Genomic DNA, 26,079 nt, shown 5'->3' with positions numbered 1-26,079 from the left:
GTGCATTTAATAATTTAAAGCTACTACAGGGGTCACCACTTGATACCAGTGATATAAAGCCTTGAAAAAAGCTCATTACCCCCTCTTTAATTAGATTATCAGGAATTATGTAAGAAGCATCAGGCTTGTCAATCATGATATCTTGTGCTCTACATCTCCTATTATCACAGACCAGGGAATCCGAGGACATCTTTCATGCCTACGCAATTATCTGTTTACTGTAGCTGCTTGTTTTCACCACATCTTAGAGGAGAGGGGCCATGAGAGGCCCCTGCATGTGCTTACTGTGTTGAAGCAAAGCCGGGGGAGTTAATAGATGTCAGTGCTGTTTTCACTCGTTGATGATGTTAGAAATGGATGCCAGCTTGTAGTGGCACTTATGCACAATGAAGGGCTCAGTTTTAAATCTTCATGTTAATCCTTGTTGGTCTCTGTCTCCCTTCAGATCCTCATCGCAGCATAGTGTAATCTGTGCAGTGTAGATCATGATTCTTACGTCCTGAAACCTTTGTTTCTGTTTTTCTCTCAGGGAGGAGCGCAGCCCCCAGAGTTCTTGAACGCTACCGTGCCCGGACTCAGGAGCAGACATCTCTCAACAGAGGCCTCAGCCGCTCCATGGGCTCCCTACCAATGCAGGAACTGTTAAAGGGGGATGACGGGGCGGCCCTGCAGTACCCACTACCCAACTCTGAATCCCCCACAGACCTTTACCCCAGACCACCCTCACTCCATCACCAGCTCTCCTACCCCTATCTACACCCCTTCCATCCCCAGCAGAAAGGCCGACCTGTGGAACTAGATCGGAGGTCTTTACCCTTCCACAGCGGGGACCTGGGCCCTAGCCAGGCCAGGAAGAACTGGGCTTCCTCTGTGGACTTGGCTTACATTGACCCAGAAGCTCTTCGATTCGGGGCTTTGGAGGATGCGCGGAGGGGCAGCAGTGCCATAAGCACCCACTCCATGGGCAGGCGCAAGTCCCCTTTGTCTTCTGCTCGGGAGAGGGACAGTCGCTACGCTGAGTTTTCTGGACTGAAGAGCAGGAAGCCTCATCATCACTCAGCTCTGTCTGTCGGCTCGGGACTCCCTGGAGCTTACGACAGGATTAAAGAGAAGCAGAGGAAACTTCAGGTGCTCAGACAGGCGGTGGATGGTGAGTAAACCTGGATTTAAAATGGGTCTTTTTTGTAGTTTGATTTAATTGCTGATGATAGATTTATGGTGCAGAAAAACCTTAAAGAGTGAATGGAAAAATTAATTTCACACGTATGTTAATAAAGTTTCCGCTGAATTGAAGTTTTGCCAGACAATTCTAATGCAGCATATTACACCTGAAGAACCTCTTCTGTAGCTTTCAACTCTGAAAGCTTGTTAAACCAAATATCTGATTTCTATTGAGAAATAATCAGTTTTTCTCTCCCAGCCCACACAGTTAGAAGTTACAGTTTGAACTTATCCTTTAAGCTTCTGTACAACACTTTAAAGGCTGTGCCAAAGACGCTGACAGTTTTGTGTCATACTGTACCTGTATTTAAAGGACATCACGTTTCATGATCTTTTTCTGTGATAGCAAGGCTGATGTTTCATATATTTTCTATAATACTTTCATTTTATTAAGCAGGTTTTTGTATTGGACCTTTCATTTTGACACTTCCGATATCAAAAGATTTTTTTGACATTGTGGCTTGTGGGTGTGGTTTTCACAGGGAAAGAGATCCAACTTTGTGAAGTTATTCTCGTTATACTTCGGGATGCACTGATTCAATCCAGGTATAAGGAATGAACCCGCTAAATACTCAAAAAATATGGTCAGATATTGGTGACAAAGAGCAGATCCATAGAACAGATCTATTCAACTCAGGTTTGTGCGTTTCTTTGTTTACAGCAACCATGTGTGGTATTACATCATCAGCGTCAGAACCAAGGTTATAATAGTTAACTAAAACGAAACTAAAAATGAAAACTAAAATTCAAAATACATTGCAGTTAACTCCAATAAAAACTAAAAAAGAAAACAAAAACGATAAGTAAACCAAAACTGTATCTTGTGTTCTCAAAACTAACTGAACTTACTAAAATTATAGAGAAAATTCCCTTAGTTTTAGTTTCTGACAATGTTTATAGCCTTTGGGATTTAAATTAATCCGACACATTTTCTCAACCAATTTTAGACAGTTTTCGGCAGTTGTCAGTGCCGCACAGCACCATCATAGCGACATACTGGGACGTGCTTGTTTACTGCACTGACTGGCTGTGCGCTGTGCTGCAACAAAACGTAGAGGAGCAATGAATTAGAGCATCTGTAATAGTTTAATTGCACATGAGTCTGACTTTAATTGTTTTTAAGTCTGTCTTTCTTGTTAGAGTCCAAGTTTCTAAAGATTTAAGCTCATATTATATTGTTTTATATAGTTTTTGTATATATTATTTTTATGTAATTTAGGTTAACATTATTTTTTATACAATTTATGTTTATAGTTTAAATTTTTTTTTTGTGATGAAGGCAGCAGCCAACAGTTCAGTATCAGCATTGACTGAGCAGTGAGCACTATGTTGGACTGGAAAATAAACATTATTACAAAATATTTACTCTGACCTTTTTCAATCCTGCACCTGGTTAATAAGGTATGAAAAACTAAAACTAAACTGAAACTAAACTAAAACTAAGCCTTGTTGCAAAACTAAATATAAACTAGAATGCCTGCTCTAAAACTAATTAAAACTAAACTGTTATGGGGAAAAAAATTCAAAACTACCTAAAACTAAACTATAATGACAAATCCAAAACTATTATAACCTTGGTCACAACATGTCTGATTTACCAGGTTTCACCATTGTCTCTCTGTCATCTCAATTTACAATTAACTATCTACAGTTTCACTAAGCAGATGTTTTTGCCCAAAGAGACATACAACTTGAGCAGTTGGTGGGTACGGTGCCTTGCTCAAGGGCACATCGGCGAGCTCAGGAAATTATGCCAACACCTCTCCAGCTTTCAGCCCAATTCCCAGTCTTATTCCAGACCAGGTCTTGAACCAGGGATCCTCCGGTTACAAAGCAAAGTCCTTATGGACTGAGCTGCTGCTGCCCCATCTTCTGGCATCTTTTTATGATCTTTGCTGATCTCTCATCCAAAGAGAGCACCACCGCTACCCACGGGTGTCAGTTTGTCAGTACACAAGTTTATAAGCCAGATATTGATGGACAAGCTCAGCCAGACTGTCCCCAAGACCACTCTGTTTACAAACATAAGTTAAGTCCAAACGTGTCTATCTAATGGACATTATTGACAGTCAACAGTTGTAATCAAATTGATATCAATGGCAGCCAATGAGGTAAGGAATAGAGAATCTTAAATTGATACTGATATTGGTTTAGATCAGTATCAGAATCAGTATTGACTGATACTAAAGCCCAGGAACTTTTTTGGTATCAGGACTTAAAAAGTTGGATCAGTGCATCCCTAATTTTGACTCTCCCACCATGTATGGATTTGTTTCACGCTGTAACTTGTTGATGTGGTTTTCAGTGACTGAACCTCCAATATTTTTCACAGCTGAAGAGAGCCAACTTTGAGAAGTATTTCTTTCTAATCCATAAGATGATTCATCGTCACTTTCTCTATTGCTGCACAATACCAGGCGTCCTTCATGAGGCTATAAACTGGAATCTTAGTCACCTCCAAGTCATGGCAACCTGCCTGTTTTTCACAGCCATGGCTTCCTTCATTCTTATTCTTTCCTGACTGCTACAGATTACTCACAGCAGCCACTGGGTCACAAGTAAAGCAAAATAATGGGATTCTGACAGCAAGCCTAAGACTGGTCATTTGTCAGTATTGTGTAATGTGTGCTGCTTGTATTTTGTCAGAAAGTGTCATGAATGAGCTTTTTGGTTTAGAAGTATTTAATCAAGGAAAAGAGTGAAGTGGCCAGAATTAAAAACCGGAAACAGGCAGAATTAACCAGCTTAGTGTGCTGCCGGGACAATGAGGGAAAAGTGAGAGAATTATTGCAAGTAGAGACCAGACATGAGACAAATCACACTGTGGCGAAATGAAATTATGAGGCGATAAAAGAGGTGCACAGGGAGCCGTTAGCCGCTCTGAAAATGTGACAGCCCTGTGATGACATGAGCAGACGGACGCACGGGTTGTGTACCCTGTGACGACTATGTGGGGCGAAACCTGGCTGCTTTGCTGGCTTGAATGAAGTCTCATTGGTGGTGGCTGTGCGGCAGTGTTTAGACAGAACGTATGAGTCACTGGTGTAGAGGTTTCCAAATGGCTGATTCTAATTACAGGCTAGCTTAATTCTAGCCTGCTGCTAACTGTCATACATGCTGCGCAGCCAAAACGTGTACTCTTATTTCTAACACGGCTGTAAACACAGATCCAAGCATACAGTCGTGCACAGAGATGCAAAAACAGTCTTTACATAATCACATACTAAGACGGAGAACACACAACATAACTGTGTAACACCTTAGCGATCATTCCCAAGAGCTTTAGGTTTCCTTTAAGAGCTTAACACATTCTTGGTTAAGTCTTTAAAGGTAGACGTGTTTTGTGCTCAGAGTCACAAGTAGCTGTATGGATCTTTCAGCCACGTGGAGGAGCATGATTGGCTTCATATTACAAACCTCTGTCTTTACCTCTTCTTCCATTCCTCTGTCCGACCTCCAACCTTCAGCCTCCCGCTGTTTGGCAGCTATTTTTAATGCTGACCAAGCCACCAACCAAAAGCATTCTTCTCTTCTCAAATGTGGCTTTTTGTCCCAAGCAAGTCCTGCCTCTCTGTGGCTCCCTCAGTTTCAATATGCTCGCTTTATTTATGGTTTGTGCTGTTCAGAAAGAGGATTATCTTTGTGTACCTTTGTCACTTGACACTAAGAATCTCCACTCCCATCAAAAGTGACTAAGGTTGACGACCAAGGCTGAGCCAGAGTATTTCTGTCTCCCATCCCAGAGCTATTTGGCTGCGCCATGAATGGGGCTTAATTGGGCGCAGACCATTTGCAGGGCCTCGTGGATGTATTACTTGGCAGAAACCTCCTTCTCTTTCTTTCCCTCTTACTTTTTTTCTGTTCTTTCCTGCAGGAAAGTGATGGCGCAGCAGTGGTCAGTGCTCTCAGGTTTCACCCAGTTACACACTGCTCTTTTTTTCCACCTTCTGCGTGTGTGTGTACATTTTGCAAATCATGTTCAACTGAATTAGATTCGCGTAACTAAACATAGTGAGTGTGCATGCCTGTGTGTGCATGGGCATGTTTGTACCTGGTGTCCCAAACAATACCCCCATCTTCTCTCCCTCCTAACTTGTTGTTGCCAAGGTGCTTCAATCAGGAGAAACTTTTCCTCACGGACCTAGAGGCTGTAATTGGAGTCATGCATAGCGGATAAGGGAATTCCAAACATTATTGGACCTTTCCAGCACTTGGCGGCAGGTCATGTGGCTTTGGACCGGGATCGGACAACAACACCGAACCCTGCAGCAACCAGGGAGGGAATGTTGGTGATTCAAGAACTATCCCCCCTTTCTTCTTCTCATTAGATCACATTTTGCTTTGTTGACTCCAAAAGCTGCAGAGGAAAAGATTATTGTACAGCTTTTGACGATTACGTCTATTCTGATCCTTTTTAATCAACTGCCTGACTCGGTTCCAGGAAGCACTGTAAAGGTTCACAAGAACTCTAGGAATTTTACAAAAAAGAAAAAAATCCATCAGTGGATGGTTTTTCTGTGCCTGCAATTTCTCAAATCAGTGCTAAATGTTGTTTTACTGACTCATGCTGACTTAGAAAGGGAGGGAACTTGACATTTTCTGTAACTATTATTCCTTCCTGTCGACGCTTTCTTCTGTCTCACTGGGACCACCAGATGTGAAATAACCTCAGAGGCTGGGTTTGTGTCTCTTCTCAGCTTGAAAGGCTGTGGCCTATGAAGGCGATTTGTGTGCTTGCAAGAACGTCATGTGGAGGTGTCAGAGATGCCGGATCTTTGGGGAAACAAGGGAAGAGTAGAAACAGGGTGAAAAGATAGGTAAAGGAAGGAAATGAGACTCCTCTGTGTATATAAAAATAAAACAGACAGTTTTTGTGTGAAAATAAGAAAAAAAATACTCGTGCAACAGAGTGGAGGTAGAGTCTTGAACTGTAATTAAACTCAATCTTATGCGCTTCCTCACATATTTATTTAATTTTATCCCATACATGCTGACAAAGGCTGGAATCCTCCTCTTCTTTTCTTACACTCATGTCTTGTGAATCTGTGAGTACGTGAGTGCATACCAGCTGCTTACAATAGCACGATTGTGTTGGAAGAGGGAGGGATTAAGAGAATCATCCCATTCACTCATCCCTTTATGAGATCTTTTGTCTTCATCTGTTTAGTAACATCTTATACTTCCTGGCAAATGGACTATATGAGCCAGAGGGTGGGGAGCACAGAGGAGGAACTTTATGTTACACTTTTATCTGATCAGGGCCTCAGGCAAACCCTCAAACTCCCACAGTAGTTTAGTGAGCATTCATGTTAAACGAAAGTTATCAGTGTTAATTTTTCTATTCAGCTGTGACTAAATGATCTCAGGGCAACTGAGAAAGAACAAAACCTCTGTATCTCACGGTTTGTACATTCTGCTATTTCAAGGTTGCACATTTAAACTTCTTTTATTTGTTATCTTAGATTTTATTTAGATTTATTCACAATTATCAGGTCTTAAGTCTGCTGAAGTCACATCATGATCCATATTTGCAAGATCCGAAAATGCAAACTTTTGCTGAGGTAAGGAAAACGAAGGCCCTGTGAGGTCTTTTAAGGGATCTTTAAATAATATGATTTTTATATATTTGCCTGTCGGGATGGATACCGAATTAGGTACTTTTATAGGTACCGACCGAATTCAGTCAAAAGTACCAGGAACCAATTCACATAAAATCGATTGGTACCATGTTTAGGTACCTAAACGCATCCTTGTGATTGTGAGGGAGTGGAAGAGTAGGCGATTTTCCATGCTGGACATGAATACAGCATTGCAAGGTTATAAATATTGAAGAATTGATATGTTAAATTGAGAAAAAAAAAAAAAATTTTATCAAACAATTTGACATTTTTACCACATTAACACAAAAAAGTACCGAAATTTGGTACTGTTGAGTACCAATACCGATTACATGCCATTGGTACCGTATCATTTCAAATGTGAAAGGTGACCATTCCTATTTGCCTGTTAATAGTCCATGATTTAAAGTGGGATTATAAACACCAAAATCTCTAAAAGCTATTTCTCAGAGTTCATTGTTGGGCTTGGATTTTCCCAAGAGCATGAGAATCCATTTACGGCAGAGAAGGTTACATGAGCTCTGCTTGGTGAGGTTGGAGTTGGTAGATAAGCACTGGCATGACATAACCAGAATTCGCCAACGTTACACATTACAGCCAGCTTCAAAAGTACAGTAAGTATATTACCTTGTTGCTTTGCATCCTATAAGATGTTGTCTTGAACAATAGTTTTAAAAAGAAGGTTAAAAAAACACAACAGATTCTGGCCACAGGTGTCCCTACAATCAACACCAAACACCACTCAGAGACTATAGTTAGCTTTTTATAGAGACTAGGATAACTAAACTCTAACTGACTTTTTCTAAACATCGTCACACAGATTTGTTTCCCAAGATGACCACTTTAATCTGTACCCAAGTTGTTAGCTACAGTTGAAAACCTTTTTTGTTTTTCAAAGAGATAAATAAATTGTTGTCACAATTCAGCAGTAAGTTTCAGACTACTCATGGAGACCAGAACACTTCTGTTGCCAGGTTGAACATTTTCCTCACATTTTCATCCAATGTGACTTTAAGAAAACTTTTTTGACTAACCATTCTCACCAGCTGTCTTACTTCTGAGTATCATTCCAGTCTTTCGCTGGAACCCCTTGCTTTTTTCACTTGTGATGCGTCCTCACAAAGATGAGTCTGTTCCTCTGTGAAACTCATCTGAACTAAACCCTGAGCAATGACTGGAGAATGTAACTCATTCAAACTATGCAGCTGATACTGAAGAGCAAGACTTTCAAGTTCTGAGCAGCAAGCAGCCAAACACATGACACATCAGGCTTGGGCTTAGACTGTTTCAGCTTTTGTTTATGTTGTTTTCCTGTACCACCTAAGATTCAACTTTTAATTGAGACTATGAAGAATTGGCAAGAGAGAAGCAAATATTTGTGGTGTGCTGGTTTGTTCTTACTTTGGTTGTACAGATTACACCCTGAACACATGGCTCTCCAGCCTGTCAGGAGGCATGCCTGGGTACACTTACGTTACATATGTCTTTCATTTTGAGTGTTTACCAACAGCATGACTAATACCTGCTTTGTGTTACCCGGTCTACTGGTTTGTGGTGACATTTGGTCTGGGTAGGATTTGAAGAGAGTCCTGTAAAGAAGAAACACTTGTCATCCGACCTGCTCTCTAAAAAAGATGAAAGAACATTTGAGTTTTGTAAAAGGAGGAAACTACTTGACTTGAGCATTCCTCACAAACAGCATCTTAACCACCATTTTTGGGTTGCCTCATGTGCATGAAGAATTTGATTTTCTCCGTTTGTCGTCTCACATAAAACAACATCCTGTTTCACTGTGCTGCATGGCTCCTGTTATGTTATTAAGAAAAAGTGGGCTGATGGTCTTTCTCTTCCCCAGACCCAGTCCACACTCATCAGAGGTACCACAGTGACTACAGCTCGTCAAGCGAAAGCCCATCAGTGACTTCCTCTGACCCAGAATACAGACAAGGTAATGATGATATAATGATATGACCCCCAGCTTTTAGCTTACAGTGTTTTATTGTGGCAGTGAAATTTACGCATTTTCTGTCAAGTGGACAAAAAAAAAGTTTATCCGGTAACTTCTCACAAAACTAAATTTGGACTGTGCATAGGCTACTTAAATGCTGGATAAGAATTAGTTGGGGCTAAAAAAGTTGTTAAAAACATCCTTAAAAGCAATCCTGAAAAAATTCAGATCCTGATCCTGCCATTAAAAAATTTAGGCATATTATTCCCATACTGCCCCCTAATGGAGAACAGTTTCTTTAATAAGAAGCAGAGTTTGTTGGTGTTTAAACAACAGGTAGCGCTGCAGAAAACTGACAACTTATCATCTGGTATTGAGACAACTGGGGGAGAGATGAGGTTTGATTTCATGAGTCTTTAATGATGGCGCAAGGATGTTTGACCACACTTAGCGATGAGAAATCACTTGAAGAAATATTCACTAATAGAGCTTTCATGACATTGTTTTTTTTTCACAGTTTATAAATATGTCAGCAAGAGCTTGCTGGTCCTTGAGCACTTCTATAAAATCAAGTTTGGCCCTCTTTGAAAAAGTTTGAACCAGGCCTGGGACGATAGTCAATAAATCAATTACTCATATGATAAATAACATGAGCTCACTAATTTTGCTGGCCTCAGTGTACATGCACATGGGTGTTTGTTTTCCTCATCTTTCACCTCCAAACAAGCTGGATAATAACAACAATAATAATAATATATTTTTTTCAAGACACCGAAGGACGCTGTACAAAACCTTAACAAAAGTTTAAAAAGAAAAATGTATATATATAAAGTTTAAAACAATTGATTTAAAAGATATGATGGATAACAGATTTAGTAGGCAAGGCGGAAAAGATGAGTTTTGGATTTTAAAATATTCAATGAGCCAATGTCACGAATCTGGTGGGAGGGAGATCCAGAGACTGGGAGCAGGGGCGCAGAGGGTTCATTCTGTGCATCGTTCTCAGCATCTGAGCACGTTTTTTGTACTAATAGCCATGAGAAATACAATTTTATTGCATTTTAAAGGGTTTACTGCATTGTTATGATGTATTATTTTATACTAAAAGTTAGTTTGGTCTCAAAATAATATTGTCAATTATACCATTTATCACCAATAACCGTGGGACACTGTATCGTCCAGCAAATTTTATTAGCGGCCCACGCCCAATTTGGACACCCCTGCTTTATGGTTTACTGTGTGTCAGCTTTTCCATAAGTGCAGAGTTTCAGTAACAGGAGGAAGGTGTACACTCAGATAAATTACTTATCTTGGCACATGCAGCTGAGGTATAATCAAAAAGACCCTTCCCATCACACCTTAATCTCAATACAAATTTTCTAAAAACAGGTTAATTAACACACCAAAGCATGAATAAAGTTAGAAAGTAAGACTGTTTTTTTCTTAATTTTTGGCTTTCAGCAGATATTAATAGTACAGTTTGTACTACAGGTGACTCAACAAAACACTGGGACTATATGCTTTTCATTTTTCTGTTCCAGCTGCTTTTCTTATTTGTCTACTGAAGAGCTGATTTACACCTGGAACAACGAGCGCTCAAACTCAGCTTCCCTGCTGATAAACTGCCAAGCAACATGGGAAACTTTTTTTCTAGGCAGAAATAGCAAAGATCCACTCACTGCTCTAAATTAGAAAGTTCCTTAAGCTGTTTCCAGGTAACCACCACGTCAGTGTCTCTCAGCTACGCTCCAGGTGCGGGTGATAAAATTAGGTCATGTTCTTTGCTATGAAAGATTGCACAAGGCAACATACCTTCACAGACAGTCCTGAAGTAATGTGGGAAACTGGCTGGGCTACAGTTTCAGGTGGTGAACAAATCTAAGGAAAAAACTAATCAGCTCAGTTTTAAGGTTTCAGGATTAAGTAACAGAAATACTTTTGAGCCACGTCTGACCGTCTGCCACATGTGTTTTAGTTTTCAGAATGACTTAAATTGATTGAGATTATATTCTCAAACTTTTCACAACCGTTGAGTTAGAGCAAGGGTCAAACGCAGAACACCCAGACTCCATTTCACACTCTTCCGAATCCTTTGAGTCTGACAGTGAGCTCAGACAGCTGTAGGGAGTTTTTGCTGCACTAGAGGAAACCAGCCAGTTTTATTTGGAAAAAGGCTGACACATATCAAACATGTTCCAAAAGGAATTTCTGCCTTAATTACTTCCAAGTTAAATGCAAAATAAATCACAACTACGGTTTGGAAACTGTTCAAAGTAGAGTTTGACACACTTTGTAATCTTTTGTCCACAATTTCAACCCTCTCCAACAAATCTCTAAAGCTGTGTGTTGGTTTGACCTGGTTTAACCGTCTCATAACTCTTCCCACGGCTTCGACACATGCTCATGCATGTACATTTGCACTGGCGTGGGTGTCTTCTTCAGGAGGTTTTGATTGTTTTCATACGACACCAAAATCTAGTCCTGTGTGTTCCTTTGCCAATAATCTCATATTTTCTCACAGTGAAGAAACCAGGTGATGTGAGGAGATATGGATCCCAGCTGGCGCTTTCCACCGAACATGATGCGCTGTCATTGACGAGTCACAACGCACACAGACTCAGGTAACACACACATAATTTAATTAGGGAAATTACCTCTGTGACAGTTATTCCAGGATGCAATATAGGAAATGTGTACAGAGCAGTTGTGTGTTATTGCACAAGGGTTTGGTTAAATTCATGCGCTTTGCAGAACACTAAAGCTTCTGTCCCTTTTTTTACTCCTCTGGACCACACACACACAGCTGGTGTGGCACAGCAGGGTCAGCCCCATGCTTCCCTAGTGAGGTCATCTAACGTGACATCCACATTCAGCAATCTCCATCTCTCTAATCTCTGGCATTACGGAGAACTGGCTGCTGCTGTTGCAGAATAACCATGTTTTCTTTTAGCTCTGTCTCATTTCACAGAGCATCTGCTTCCCCCTGATGCTCAGAGAAAACACATCTTATCTTTTATGTGTGAAAATGTGCATTTAAAAAAGGCATCCTGTTTGAAACAAAATTCTCGTCCTTATCTATTTTAATCTTCTCCTTGTAGGCAGTATGAGGGAGCAGCTGATGATGGCCTGGTCGGAGCAGAGCTGCTCCTCCAGAAGCAGGAGGAGGAGGTGCTGCGGCTCCAGGCCAACCTGGTCAACAGGCTGTCCAGAGCTAACCTTTACCCCACCGACGAGCCCTTGGCACCACCTCGCACTTCCTTGCTTGATCTCCGGGACCCTTACAACTCTTCTGTTCCATTTCGCAAACCCAAGGTTGTTATTTGGGTCTTATTTTCTGTTTACATTAAACCTCATTAATCAAAAAAGAGCGCCCAACCAGGCACAAACACTCAATCTCCAAACCCCCTTTATTCTTTAAGTCTCTGTTTGCACAGTATTTGATGACGAGTATATTATTTTATCCTGCACGACCTCATCTGCAAGTTGATTTTTGACACTGTGCTCACTGGATGTTCTGTAGACTCAAAATTGCTGACTGGAATACATAATTGATGGTGATTACAAATGTATGGGATTGTGGGACTTGTGGGATTTTTTGAGGGTATGGAGTGATTTATGACATTATCACAAACTGAATACGTGTTAACACAAGTGGTAAACATGGCAGCAAATGCGCTGATGCTGGCAGTAAACTATAAACACGGTACATCAATTATACAAGTAGGGGAATTATACTGTTAGAGGCGTTCACTGCAGTGTGTTCATGGTCAATTTTTGATTTATATAAATCTGGATTTGAGGGTTACAAGTTTGTAAGAAAAATAAAACATCTCAGAGCAAAAGAATCTTGCTCTTCTACGTCTTATGAAACATGATTTCCACAAGAGAACAAACAAGGAAGTGTCCAACACCTTAAAAAGTCCCACGACACGTTCTTAGTCCCAATCTCAAGTTTTAAGATATATTGTTTATCTATATTTGTTGCATGCAACAATTAGATTAGTCTGGAGATAATCCTCTGGGATTATCAGTTACAAATGAAGATTTTCTCATTAACACACTCCTTATCTTCTTACCACGGCAGAATTTCCATGGGCCTGAGTTTGTGAAGATGGCCAGTGAGCCCCCTGTTGCCTTATCTGTCCCCTCATCAATCATGGTAAAGCGCTGAAATAGTGTGATTCATTGTATTCAAACACTGCTTCATCATTAAACTGTCAAACTCTTTTCTTCCCAGAAACGTGGGAAGGTGGAGGAGGTGCTGAGGAAAGTAGGTGTGGTGCTGCTGAACAGCCAAAAGCTGGAGCTGAGCTGTGACATAAAGGCAGTGTGTAAAGACGTTCTCGATATGGTGGTTGCCCACATCGGGCTTGTGGAGCACCATCTCTTCAGCCTTGCATACCTCAAAGGTAGGATATGGTCCTCCTGTGTGTGTTTGTAGTTTGTTAGGGACATGTAGAGCAACTTCTAGATGGAACTTCCCTCCTTTTAAATGCAAGGCATAAAATATTTGTCAAGCTAAGATGAGAATCAGTGTGCATGGAGGTTAATGATATTTCCATCTAAACTCATTTTCTACACCTACGCTCTCATTAAAGATGCAAAGCCCATGTGTCCACAAGCAGACAGACATTACTGATGAATCCCCCTCACACTCTGCCACCTCTCTCCCCTCCTCAAAACAATATTACACACAGATAATGAGTTTTTCTTCGTTGATCCGGATGCCAAACTCACCAAAGTTGCTCCCGAGGGATGGAAGGAGGACCCTAAAAAGAAGAAACTGGACATCCCCTTTAATCTGTTTTTACGCATCAAATTCTTCCTGGATGACGTCAGCCTCATACAGTAAGACACTGATCTGAACTGATGCAGAATGATTTTTATCGTGCTGTGCTGTAGGTGCATCAGTTGTGTTATGTCAGTTCAGTGCTGGAAGCTAGTTTCCCAAACAGCTGATTCAGAGAGGAGAGATTTTTTCAAACTGATTTGTTTTCATGGCCAAACATGAAAGTGTGGGCTGTGTTACACCATCTCTGAGAAAGATCACAAATTCAGTTTGTTATACATGCCTCAGGAAACTACTGGAAAAACTACCAGTAGAATATTAAGTACATTAGAATTTATCAGGACTGACGATTGGCCGTGTAGGATCTCCGAAGCATAAGTATCAGTATAAGCCTTGATTTTGAGGACATCTACAAACAAATATTAACAGTTCTTTGTTTTGTTTTTTGTTTTTTTCTAACAGGCATGCTATGACCAAACATCAGTACTACCTACAGCTAAGGAAGGACATATTGGAGGAGAGGGTGCGATGTGACACAGAAAATGCCATGCTGCTCTCTTCACTGGCGCTGCAAGCTGAATTCAGCAACTACCAACCTGAGGTATCAGCTTGTTTTGACACAGATACAACCAAAGCCCACTGTTAATCTTCCCTGCCTCGTTAAACTTTAATATCTTTGATTTTATTGCATATGTCAAATGAGAAACTCCCAAAGAAACACATGAGTCTGAAAATTAACACTTTTAACATCTGCACCCCAGCTCCATGGGAAGACTTATTTCAGACTGGAGCACTACCTGCCGGCCTCAGTCCTGGATAAGGTGAACCAGATGACTATCAAAGAGGAGCTGCCCAAACTTCACAGCAACTATTATGGAGCCTCTGACACTGAGGCAGAGTTCGAGTTTCTCAAGGTAAACATAGATGCAACAAAAACCTTTCTCATCTTGCTATACTTCTTTTTTTTTTAAATGCAGTTTAAGCAAAAGCCTTTCTTTCCTTTATTTATTTATTTATTGTCTTTTTTTTTAAGTTAAACTGTTTATTTATGGCCTATCTGTGAGGACAGAAACATTACACTAATCTCATGGAGGGTAAGCTAAAAAAGAGAGGCCTTGTCTGGGTAAAGACGACGACAAACAAACGCATATGTTGCTGTGACTTGGCTTCATAGAATAAGATGGAAATGTGGAAACGCTAATATAGCCACTATTCATTTGTTATAATATAAACAGATCATGTTAAATCTGTAAAAATCATTTCATCAAGTGTAAATTTGTCATGAAAGATCTCTTCTCTACATAGTAAGATCAATTTTCCGTTACAATCTGCTTTAAAACACAATTCTCTTCTCTGTCTTCAACACATAAAAATGAAACTGTAAGTGTCTTTCTGTTTTGCTTTCAAGGTGAGCCAGAGGCTGACAGAGTACGGTGTCCATTTCCACCGTGTGCTTCCTGAGAAAAGGTCCCAGACTGGCATAATGATGGGTGTCTTCTCCAAGGGGGTGCTCATCTTTGAAGTCCTTAACGGAAATCGCACCGCGGTGCTAAGGTTCCCCTGGAGGGAGACAAAGAAGATTTCCTTTGCGGTACGTCCTTTATTAATTCATTCACTCTAACTGAGCCCCTTCACTCCACACTGTAACTTATTTATTTCACTCCTCATCCTGCAGAAGAAGAAGATTTGCCTTCAGAACACCTCAGACGGGATCAAGCACCAGTTTCAGACAGACAGCAACAAGACGTGTCAGTATCTGCTGCAGCTCTGCTCTGATCAGCACAAGTTCCACCTGCAGATGAAGGCACGCCAAAACAACCAGGAGCTGCAGGAACTAGGTAGGAGAAAGACAGAGAGGTGGGGTTCATGCAAACAGACGTCAGTGTTTGGACAACAGGATGTCAATATATTTCACCAAGTGGACACTCTACTTACTAAGACATCCTGCAACTGTCAACACCAGCTAACTACTCTGTTTGAAGTTGACTTAAGCTCTGTGGAAGTTCCCATTTATTTATTTTCCTTGTTGCTATATTTATTTTATTTATATTTATAAATGAACAAACATGTCAGAACTAATAAACAGTTTTCGTTATTTTGTTTTCTAGAGAACAGCCCTCTGAGCAACTTGCAGTATCCCATAGACCCTCACAGCAGAGACTCAGTGGCCAGAGCAGTGAGCTCAGGCAGCCTGGGCCCCCGCTTATCCACTCGCTCCAACCCAGACCACCTGAAGCGGATCTCCTACTCAGAAGTGGCCCTCAACAAGGCCCCATCAGGCCCTATACTGGTCCAAGATGAGCTTCGTTTTCCAGGTTTCCATCCAGCCGCCTCCACCGCCCTTTCCAACCCGCTGACGATGAGCCGCTCACACCACAACCTCGCACAGGAGTCTCTGGAGCATCGAGCGCCTGAGTCTTACCAGCTAAATGTCAGGATGAGTCAGCCACCAGCAAACCAAATGGCCTCTCACATGCAGCAGCACAGAACTGGATCAGATACAGACTCTCTCAATACACAACAGGACAAGTGAGTGTAACAGAGTGAAATGTGCAAAAACCAGATTACCCTTAAATATGTCACAGTCTGTGTTGTCGGTTGCTTTTTTTAATCACTGCACCGTCCATGAAACTCAACAGCGACTCTAATGCCTAATGAAATCTGTCACCCTCTTTCAAGCCTTATTTCAAACACAGCTGAGGAAATGACATCTTGTGTTTATTAGTTTTCTCTCTGTAAAGTTTCCAGACTCACTTTAAGACGCTCTTATGTTACTAAGGCAGAGCTGCAGTCCCTGTAGCGAGTCCCCTGTAACACCACTGAGACACAGAGCACTCAACCTCCACCTCCACTCTCTAATTAATCCTCTGGGGGACTGGGTGTGTGGGTGCATGTGGGCCTTTGTGTCTGTGTTTTTGTTTATGTGTGATTATGCCCACTGGTGTGTGCTTTTAAAAAGCCACAAACTCTATTTTTGTATAAATTGCTCCCTCTGCCAGAAGATATGAGTAAGACTATAAAGATATAAATCATGCTGAGTGAAAAAGGTTGTCTTATTATGGCTTTGCTCTTCTTCTTAGATCATTCGGCACGGTGCCCCACAGCAGTCCAGCCTGGAGTCGCAGCGTGTCCAAGAAGGAGTCAGACTCTTCCTCCTTAGAGGACAGTGGGCAGGCTTATGTTGTGGGTAAGGATGCTGATGCTGGGAAGGATGAAGTGTCTGAGCTCTGTAACTTTTAGTTGATAATCTAAATAAAACAAATGAATTAAAGTCTAACAGTCAAATATTAGTGTTCTTTTAAAGGCCACTTTTATTTACAACTGAATTACTTTCAAAGTAAGAGAAACTTAAAGGTTTGACAAAAGGGTGGCTAGCCAACATTGTACAATAAAAACTGGTTTTCTTCATAACTTCTCATATTTAACATGTTACTCTCATTTCATTATACAATTTACTTATTTATCATGTATCAAGAAGTTTCTGCTCTTTAACTTTTAGTATTTTTTAGGGATGCATGAATCCAGTCCTGTTGTCAGGAATGATTCTGATACAGACTCAAACATTTAGATCAGATGTCTGTGATAAAGGGACAATCCATAGTGTAGATCTATTCAGATCCACTCAGTTGTTCCTCTGTGTGTTCTATGGTGTACACACACTATATCATTAGGTCTGTGCATTTTAATTTAGCAGAGTTAATATATCATGAAGGAAGGTAACTGCAGCAGCTCAGCAGTTTTGAGGTATTTCACGTTTCTTTTACCAACGACTCTGACAGCAACTGTTAAACTGTAAATCCTACTGGAGATTTTCTCTCCATACATTTACACATTTATAATCACTTAATAAAAAGTCAGTTTAGATTTATTTTATTCCATTTTGGCTCACAAAGTTAGAATTAGAAGTTGCAAAGACATAATTTACAGTCACATCTTCATCTTAAGAAATAGAGGTTGTTAAATTAAAACTGATATCAGTATTGGTCAGTACGAAGGCCCAAGTATCAGTATTAGTATTGGGACTTAAAATGGCAGATTGGTGCATTCCTAATAAAATATCTTCAGTTTAACTTTAAACTATTGTTTTAATTTCTTTTGAGAATACTCATTTTCTTTAGCCACTCATACATCACACTGCCAACAGCACCATAACAAAGTTCCTCCATCCTCATGCCTCTTTAATGTGTCCTGAACTCCACACTAGCGTAATATCGGTATCCTATTAAGTCATTATAATATGCATTTTGCTCAGCTGTTTGAGAAGCTTGTGAACATGTAGAGCTCCTCATACACATGCTCAGATATTATTTACTTATTTACTAACTATTGCTTGGATATTATTAGATATTAGACATTAGTCTAGCCATAACAGCCACGCTGAGCTTTTGTGTCTGTTTCCTAGGTGTCAGTATGCACAGTTCCTCTGAAACGCCTTCAACCCCAGCCTCAGTCAATGGTATGTTTCTTTCTCTAAATATTTGAAATAAAGGGTTCTGTCAACTGTATGTGCAGTGTATTGTCAAAGAACAGAAGATAAATTCTCAGTTTACATCAATCCTAATTATCATCTGGAATCCTTTGTACCATATGCTGAATGATGAACAGTCAAGCATGAAGATAAAAACAATCTGTGTTCCAAATCGGCCTTATATAATGCAGAAATGAGTCTTTGTCCTCTCTGCACTGCAGCCTGTCTGTGAAACTGGCCTCGGTCCCAACATTTAATAGCTTCATGCTTTGCACTGAACTCGTGACCTTTCTTTTCATCCGAGCTTAACCCTTCTTTATCTCAAGTAGGGGCCCTTAAGCAACAAATGCCTGCGTGGGCTGATTTATAGTAACAATGGAGATAAATGCATTCAGGCTGGCTTGATTAATGTACAAGTTGAAAAAGAAATACTGGGATATGCAACAGTTAGAAATGAAATCCTACATCTTTGTGTTGCAGATTCACTCATTAAGAAGCTCAGTGCCTTACCGTCTCCAGAGAGAGAAATCACAACTGTTCACCTGAAGAAAGATGTGAAGTACGGCCTTGGTGAGTGTTTTTCCTCTTCACTCAGTCTTCTTTTGCCATTTCTCAGCTGTCACAGTTGACAGCAGTTATAAATTGTGTAATTTTTCTAACATTTGTTTGTGTCTTTGTGTTTCCTCCAGGGTTCCAGGTTGTTGGAGGAGAAAACTCTGGTCGTATGGATCTCGGCACCATCGTTAGCTCTGTCACTCCTGGAGGCCCAGCTGATGTCAGTGGCTGCCTCAAACCTGGTAGGACATCACTCTTCTTTACTCTTCTTTCCTTCGATGCTATGTTTTTATCAAAATATATGAAAGAAGTTGTAAGTTTGTCATGTTTGTAACTTTTTGTCCTATTGCAGGTGACCGTCTGATCTCAGTAAATGATGTGAACCTCTATGGCCTGTCACATGCCACCACAGTTGATTTCCTCCAAAATGCTCCTGATGAAGTGAATCTGGTTGTGTCCCGGCCTAAGGAGAGACTCTACAAAGGTAAAGGCAGGATAACCTGTCTGTATTTTAGTTTTTTTTCTTCTGTATCACACTTGATTGTCTTAAAATACTTTCCTCTTCTTTTTTTGACAGAATCCCCCTCAGGCTATGCCCCCTACTCTTCTTCAGCAGCCCTTAACTCCACACAGAGACGAGATCCTGGCTTTGATAGCTCAGAAGAGAAGGCAGGAACCACAAGCCCTGTCCCTCCTCTACAAAGTGTTGGCACACCATCATCCTCCTCATCCCCAGTCCACCACCTCATCGTCTTCACTCCACAGGATCCTGGTACCAGGATGAGCAATGCTACTAAAATCAGCAAACCTCCTCCAGCTCCAGCTCCAGTTGTTGATCTTCATCAGTGTCTTGAAAGAGCTAAAAGTGGTCCCGCTGCTGCACCCAGAACAGAAGCTAGCAGTGCCAGTTCGGATCTGATGCCTCCAGCTCTGCCACCCAAAACCAGAAAACCTAAAGTGTCTGAAGTTCCTAAAGTTTCCGAGCATTCGGACTGGGGGGATTCAGACATGGACGAGGAGACTTATTCAAGTCAAGAGAAACTCATGGTAAAAAAGGTGCGGTCTTAGTGTCTTTGTATGTTTGCTTTTTAACATCCTATGATATTAAAGCTTCTTCACTCAGAAGATTTAGGAATCAAACCACAAAAGCAAATTTCTTTTCTCCTGATGGAGCAAAAAAAAAAATCAACTTGAGTTAACGAGAGAACTTCAACCATAGCACGTCAGGAGCCTTGCACAACTAACTGCCTCCTGTATATAACCTTTGCCTATCATTGCATATACAATGTCAATGAAGGCCAGTTTGTTACCTTTAAACAGCATGCTCTTCTCAGCGTAACAAAGACCAGCTTCCTCACCCTCCCTTAGTCTCTTTTTTCTCTTTCTGCATGTTCCAGCTTGTGATAATTCAACTTAATACCCTGTTCTCTGTTTGCAGGAATACATCATGGAAAATTTAAACGGTAATGCCCCAGGGGTCAATAGTCTCCGTCCAGGAGAACTATTTGACGTTGAGCTGTCCAAAAAGGACAGCAGCCTGGGCATAAGTGTCACGGTACTGTTCGGCAAGGTTTTCACCCTCTCTTTGTTTTGCCCCCTTTCCCCCCCTCATCTCATCAGTGTTGTTTGTTTGTATTCATGTGGCTTGGGTTGGTTTGCTTTCTTCACGCTGCATGCTGTCACATCTGGAGGCTCTTGCTTTATCTTTTTGACACGCTCACCTTTTCAGTCAAATAATGTGGTTAGTGAGGAGTCTAAACTTGACCAGGGTTTCCTACATTTGCTGTGGACTACAGAGTGACTCACTCGAGTGCCACTAAACATTTCTCTCTTTTATTAACATCAAATAACTCACTCAACTGTAAGTCTGAAACCAGAGGCTCTGTCACTTCAAGAGCTCAGAATAATCAGTGATTTAGTGTTTTCATGTGTGAGCAAGACAAAACTTCACAATAAACTCATTATCATGATCATCATCACCAAATGGAAACCAAACAGATTTTCACTTGTCTCTGATTATTTAGATAGTCCCTTTGTGTTTAACATCACAGTGTTCTGATTCACTGTCGACAGATTCATCATTGTGATTTGATAAATGTTTTGTCCAACTTGTACTTGGAATAATGAGAAAGATCAACCACAGCTGAGCTGAGAGACAGGGCTTGATATACACCCCTCTGATCAGCTTTGGTTGATATTTTCACTTCAGGTACCACAGTGTTGGTATTTTGCACCTACAGTTTAGACAAAGCATTTATACCAAATGGGAAAAAGAATTCCCCTCCTGCCATCAAACCCCCATTGAAAAATCTTCATCAGCTGTATCCTCATCAGCTGCTGAGACCTAAAGGTGTTCTCTTTTCTTAGGGTGGAGTCAACACGACTGTTCGGCATGGAGGAATCTACGTCAAAGCCATCATCCCCAAAGGAGCAGCTGAGCTGGATGGGAGGATACAGAAAGGTGAGAAGTGTTACATTTAGACAGAGTAGTACATAAACTCATGGTCATGTTCATCTGTTTTCATTCTTTAAATCTGTCTCGTGCTCAGGTGATCGTGTCGTAGCTGTAAACGGGAAAAGTCTGGATGGAGCGACACATCAGCAAGCAGTGGAGGCTCTTCGGGACACTGGGCAGGTGAGGAAAGTCGTTTTGCTGCTGAGCTGTTAAAATGCTTTCTACTCGTCCACACAAATCAAATCAATTTCTCTCCCTCAGACTGTGCACTTGCTGCTGGAGAAAGGCCATCCGCCGGCAGACAGTATCCACGCTCCCCTCACACCTCAGCGCACGCCACCAGGTTCCACCGGCACTGAGAGAGACCAGATCCACAACAGCGAGCACCAGCTTGGGGTCAAAGAGAAACCAGAGTACAGCTTTATTACAGAAGGTGAGATGTGAGGAGAGTAAAGGCTTCCTGGGTTGTCAGATTATTGAATCTGACAACCCTGTGAGGACTTTTTCAATGATCCAAAATGTGATTTTCTGCGCAAATCAAATGGGTAATTCTGGACGCTATTTCTTAGTATTCCTGGTTTCATTGAAAAGACAAATGAATGCACAAAGGGATGCACAATATTGGATTTTTGCCGATATCCGATATGCCGATATATCGAAACCCCTTTTGGCCGATACTGATACCGATAATCACAAGTTTGTTTGTTTTTTTCACTGTAAAGAAAGCTAAGTCTATCCTGTACTGGCATTTATATGTTACTCTTATTGTGACGGTCTTATTTGTTTAAGAAACACACATAAAACAAGACAAAAAACATTTGATTTTACCATAAATAAGAAATGTATTATTTTTTCAAACTCAAGTCATTCAGTATTGAAATACAGAAAAATAATTGAACTTTAAATGTACAATGCATTTTTAAACATGACCAAGTTGCATTTGATTATTTTAGAGCTACTGTAACAACCTGGTGACAGACACAGAGCTCTGCAGTGCAAATAAATGAAGTGCTACATTTTATTTAAGGAGCTTATTTTTCAGATGGAAAATAATAATAATCCTAACTGAATAGTACCTTATTGTCTGTGCCTGTGGGCAGAAATTTTCATATTTGCCGATACCATTAAACGTGATTTTAAGCTTTTATCAGTCGATACCGATATTGTGCCGATAATATTGTGCATCCCTAAGACAAATCTATCTACAGGGCGTAGACTGAGGCCATGTCTACACGTAGCCAGGTACTTGGGAAACTGCATACATTTTTATACGTTTACGTCTGTCGTCCACACGAAACCGCAGCTATGACGATTTTGGAAAGCTCCAGTTTCATGGTTTCATGTAAACAGAGTTTTATGGTTCTCAAACGTCACAGCTAAGCAACAGGGGCTCATTCTGATTGGCTGGCATGGGTTTTACAGCTGGAAAACACTGCCCATTATGGGTTTGGCATGATTCGAGCCACACTCAGCAGCAGATTTGCCCGCTGCGTGTGGACTAAAGTCTTTTTAAAAGCGGGGGGGGGATATATACTACTTTTTGCTAACTCTAATGGGGTCTATCTTTTTATACAGTCTTTTCACTAAATATTCTGTTTACATCCTTAAAGTTTCTCTAATGTAGTGTACAAAAAATGTCAGCGATGCACTCTGGGTTACATTACCAGTGATAGAAACACGTCTCTATGTATTGTCATTTTCTCAATGGGGACTTATCTTCAGAGTTGATGATTTGGTGTGAAGTTAAGTCATTTTGCTTTCTTGTTTTCTTGTTTTCCTAATCTAAAGTTAGACTTGTGTATTCTTATTATGGTATTATTTGTAGTTTCCTACTTGATTTGATTTTTCAGATTCGAATCAGATTAGGATCTCTGGCTCTTGTCCCAGTCTCTTGTTTGATTCAGCTCCTATTCCCCCACCGCATCTGTGCTAACAAAGAGCACCTTTTTCAGCTGTACCTGCATGCCTTTGTCCCTCCAGATAACGTGTTTGACGTGTGCCTGCTGAAGAACACATCAGGGCTCGGGTTCAGTTTCAGTCGGGAGGAGAATGTCCCAGATGAGCCGCACAGCACCAGCATGGTGCGGGTTAAAAAGCTCTTTCCTGGTCAGCCAGCTGCAGAGAGCGGCCGCATTAAAGTGGGCGATGTCATCCTGAGAGTCAATCAGACTCCCCTGAAGGGTCTCTCTCAACATGTAAGTGAACTTATTCCCCCTTTGTACCTGAATATTTATTTTAAGATTGACTGACTGATTGATTGTACAATAGGAGGTGATATCAGCCTTGCGAGGAACTGGACAGGAGGTGACTTTAGTCCTCTGCAGACCTGAACATGGCGTTCTCCCTGAAATGGATCCTTCAGCTCTGGTGAAGCAGTAGAAAATACTCACACCTCTTTTTGGATATTTTTCAAGTAGCTGTAACTAAATTTTAACTTCTCTTGCAGACACCCATGCCATCTCCTCGGAAGGAGCTGCAGCCCCAGGCAGAGTCCAGCCTGAGCTCCGACAGAGCAAAGTCTCCCGCAGACTCCAAGGGTAACATGATTCAGGGTGCCGTGGAGGAGGCCCTGGAGAGGCTGCGGCTCAAAACCCCCGGCCGACACAACAGCTACAGCGATAGCACGGAAGGGGACGAGGAGGTGGAAGAAGCCTTTAGCCCAGGCAATGTGGAGCAGAGCAAGCAAATGTGGGAGCGAAGCGTCTACCACACGCCCAGCAGCAACATGGGACTGGGGCATTATGACAGTACTGGTCAGCTGGATGACAGCACCCACTCAGCTTTCTACTCCCCAAACCTGTCAATGACGAGGTCTGACCTCAGCAGGAGGTACCCAGTCAGTTAATCACAGTTCTATTATACATTTATCATCCGAAATCTTTTATAACTTGCCTTTGTGCCGTTTGGACAGAGCCCCTTCGTCCCCTTTGATGGCTGATCTGGAATCATCTCCGCAGCCGATGGTCTCCTCTCCCACTGCCCCAAGCCCAGACCCTCTCCCTCCTCCTTTGCCTCTGCCGCTAAACCTAACAGTGTCTGGGAATGGACAGGACATGGAGGAGTTTGTTCCGGTGAGGACTGCAGAGGGAAAAAAATAGATGTGCAGTAATTTGAAAATATCAGGAATAATTTCACTGAGATGGATCTCTCTTGATAGGACGTAGAGCTCAAAGTCTCCTTGGTGAAGTCTGAAAAAGGCAGCTTGGGCTTCACCCTCACTAAAGGAAACGATCATGGGTGCTACATCCACGACATCGTCCAGGATCCGGCTAAAGGAGACGGAAGACTCAGGCCAGGCGACCGAATGATCACGGTAGAAATCTTCCACTCCTCATTCAGTCTGACTACAGCCAACAATAGTTCAGTTTATGCTTCGGCAGAGTTTGTATCAGCATGATTTATGAGCTTTATTCCACATCTCCAGGTAAACAACACAGACGTGAGCAATATGGGCCACACTGAGGTGGTCAATCTGGTGCGTGCTGCCCCCCGTGTGGTTGACCTGGTTGTAGGAAGGGTCCTGGAGCCTCCAAAGCCCCCCATAGATGCCCACCTGCTGCCTGACATTTGCTTTAAGGGCAGAGAGGAAACACTGGGTAAGAAACAGACCTCATTATCCAGATCTAAGGACAACCTACGACCAAACTTACTCTTCCTGTTGTCTCAAAGGTCTTATTTGTTCTATATTTTATTTCCCTCCGCAGGTTTGGTGCTGGATGGAGGCAGCGACAGTGTTTACAATGTCTTGTATGTGAAAGACATCCAGCCTGGTTCATTGGCCTCAGAGGAGGGCAGCCTGAGACCACTTGATCTGATTCATTACATCAATGGCGCTCCCACCCAGGACCTGACGCTCAGTGAGAGCACCAGACTGTTGGAGCTCTCCCTCGATGACCTCACGCTGAAAGCCACCAGGTAGTTTAGAAAAAGACTCAACAAAAATTTCAGTTGCTTAATCCTTTTGGGATGTGGAAAACCAGCAGTTATAGTTCTTATTCTTTTTATTCTTCTTTGGATTAAAGGGATGGACGACCAGTGTTTCCTGGGCAGAAATGTGTCTCATTTCTTAACAACAACGTCAGCCCCAAAGTTTCACCCAGCATAAACGGTAGGGCTCTGAACTTTGTGGTGTCACCCGGGCAAAATGAGAATTTGCCTCTGATCATGTGTCTTTTTGTCTTGAACAGGGTTTCTTATAGGGGAAGATCCGAGAAATGCAGAGGGATTTGCAGCCCTTTGTCCCTCAGAGGTACTTTTACTTTGTCATTTTGTCTAACCGATTTCTATATTCATTTCTTTGCAGTTTTAGAAAGTGCCTATGTTTTGAACCACAAGTTTGTTTCTGATTTTCAGGAGGAAATCTTGACTCTGGATCTGGAGAAGCCATTCACAGGAGGTCTGGGTTTCTCAGTGATTGGAGGGGAAAGGGGGATATTTGTGAAGTCCATCACTCCAGGGGGGATAGCAGAGTCCTCGGGCAAACTGCAAGTGGGAGACAGGCTGCTGAAAGTGAGTGATGTTCGACAAAAAAATTCAAGTCAAATATTTTGTAAACTGCTGACCCACCTCTACACGCACTTGTACATTGCGTATGAAGTAGGCATGGCCAAAGTCGAGCTAAGGGCCTTGTGCTGGGGTCCCTTTTCATTCAGTTCACAAGACATGAAATGAACCACCTTCTAAATCGTGTGTACATTTCCATTTTCTGCCAGGTGCACAAACAAAACCAAAGTATAACCAGTGACAACTCACTTAACTACATTTGGACTGTGCATGGGCTACTTCTATTAAGTTAAAGCTCCGTATATTCTGCAGAAACTCAACAACTCTTACATCTGACATCTGTAAATAAATAATTTTTTTTTGTTTTGTGAAAATGTAAGATTTCTTGAAACACACTGAAGGACACAAGGCCGGATCAAAGTTCTAAAATGGTTCAGAAACTACAAAAAGTTTTGAGTTAAATTTATTGATAATGCAGAATACGAAATGTTTGGAAGGTTATTTGCAGGTCAGATTGGTCTG

The 26,079-nt window shown here is 41.5% G+C and overlaps 1 protein-coding gene across 2 annotated transcripts in view; it reads left to right on the top strand.

Moving 5' to 3' along the window:
• Positions 1-26,079, top strand: part of ptpn13 (protein tyrosine phosphatase non-receptor type 13) — a 46,704-nt gene that overhangs the window by 17,465 nt on the left and 3,160 nt on the right. Inside the window, exons 7-38 of one of the 2 annotated variants that reach the window (XM_074690101.1) lie at positions 530-1,150; positions 8,695-8,787; positions 11,309-11,408; positions 11,886-12,099; positions 12,872-12,946; positions 13,025-13,196; positions 13,485-13,635; positions 14,039-14,177; positions 14,338-14,490; positions 14,985-15,167; positions 15,252-15,414; positions 15,685-16,105; positions 16,657-16,763; positions 17,979-18,032; positions 18,525-18,614; positions 18,734-18,841; positions 18,952-19,083; positions 19,177-19,655; positions 20,038-20,154; positions 20,967-21,060; positions 21,149-21,234; positions 21,316-21,487; positions 23,035-23,249; positions 23,323-23,421; positions 23,501-23,883; positions 23,966-24,125; positions 24,212-24,367; positions 24,479-24,650; positions 24,759-24,969; positions 25,077-25,162; positions 25,242-25,303; positions 25,408-25,563. In XM_074690101.1, coding sequence (XP_074546202.1) covers positions 530-1,150; positions 8,695-8,787; positions 11,309-11,408; positions 11,886-12,099; positions 12,872-12,946; positions 13,025-13,196; positions 13,485-13,635; positions 14,039-14,177; positions 14,338-14,490; positions 14,985-15,167; positions 15,252-15,414; positions 15,685-16,105; positions 16,657-16,763; positions 17,979-18,032; positions 18,525-18,614; positions 18,734-18,841; positions 18,952-19,083; positions 19,177-19,655; positions 20,038-20,154; positions 20,967-21,060; positions 21,149-21,234; positions 21,316-21,487; positions 23,035-23,249; positions 23,323-23,421; positions 23,501-23,883; positions 23,966-24,125; positions 24,212-24,367; positions 24,479-24,650; positions 24,759-24,969; positions 25,077-25,162; positions 25,242-25,303; positions 25,408-25,563 — 5,624 coding nt within the window. Of the gene's footprint in view, positions 1-529; positions 1,151-8,694; positions 8,788-11,308; positions 11,409-11,885; positions 12,100-12,871; positions 12,947-13,024; positions 13,197-13,484; positions 13,636-14,038; positions 14,178-14,337; positions 14,491-14,984; positions 15,168-15,251; positions 15,415-15,684; positions 16,106-16,656; positions 16,764-17,978; positions 18,033-18,524; positions 18,615-18,733; positions 18,842-18,951; positions 19,084-19,176; positions 19,656-20,037; positions 20,170-20,966; positions 21,061-21,148; positions 21,235-21,315; positions 21,488-23,034; positions 23,250-23,322; positions 23,422-23,500; positions 23,884-23,965; positions 24,126-24,211; positions 24,368-24,478; positions 24,651-24,758; positions 24,970-25,076; positions 25,163-25,241; positions 25,304-25,407; positions 25,564-26,079 lie in introns of both variants that reach the window. The other variant, XM_074690100.1, reaches the window with a different exon arrangement.

This window comes from Halichoeres trimaculatus, unplaced genomic scaffold (assembly GCF_033239565.1).
Source record: "Halichoeres trimaculatus isolate MK-OKI-2021-1 unplaced genomic scaffold, fHalTri1.1 fHalTri1_scaffold_16, whole genome shotgun sequence".
NCBI classification, from domain to species: Eukaryota; Metazoa; Chordata; class Actinopteri; order Labriformes; family Labridae; genus Halichoeres; species Halichoeres trimaculatus.
Note: the sequence above shows the minus strand (reverse complement) of the source record. Positions and strands in the feature narration are given on the sequence as shown.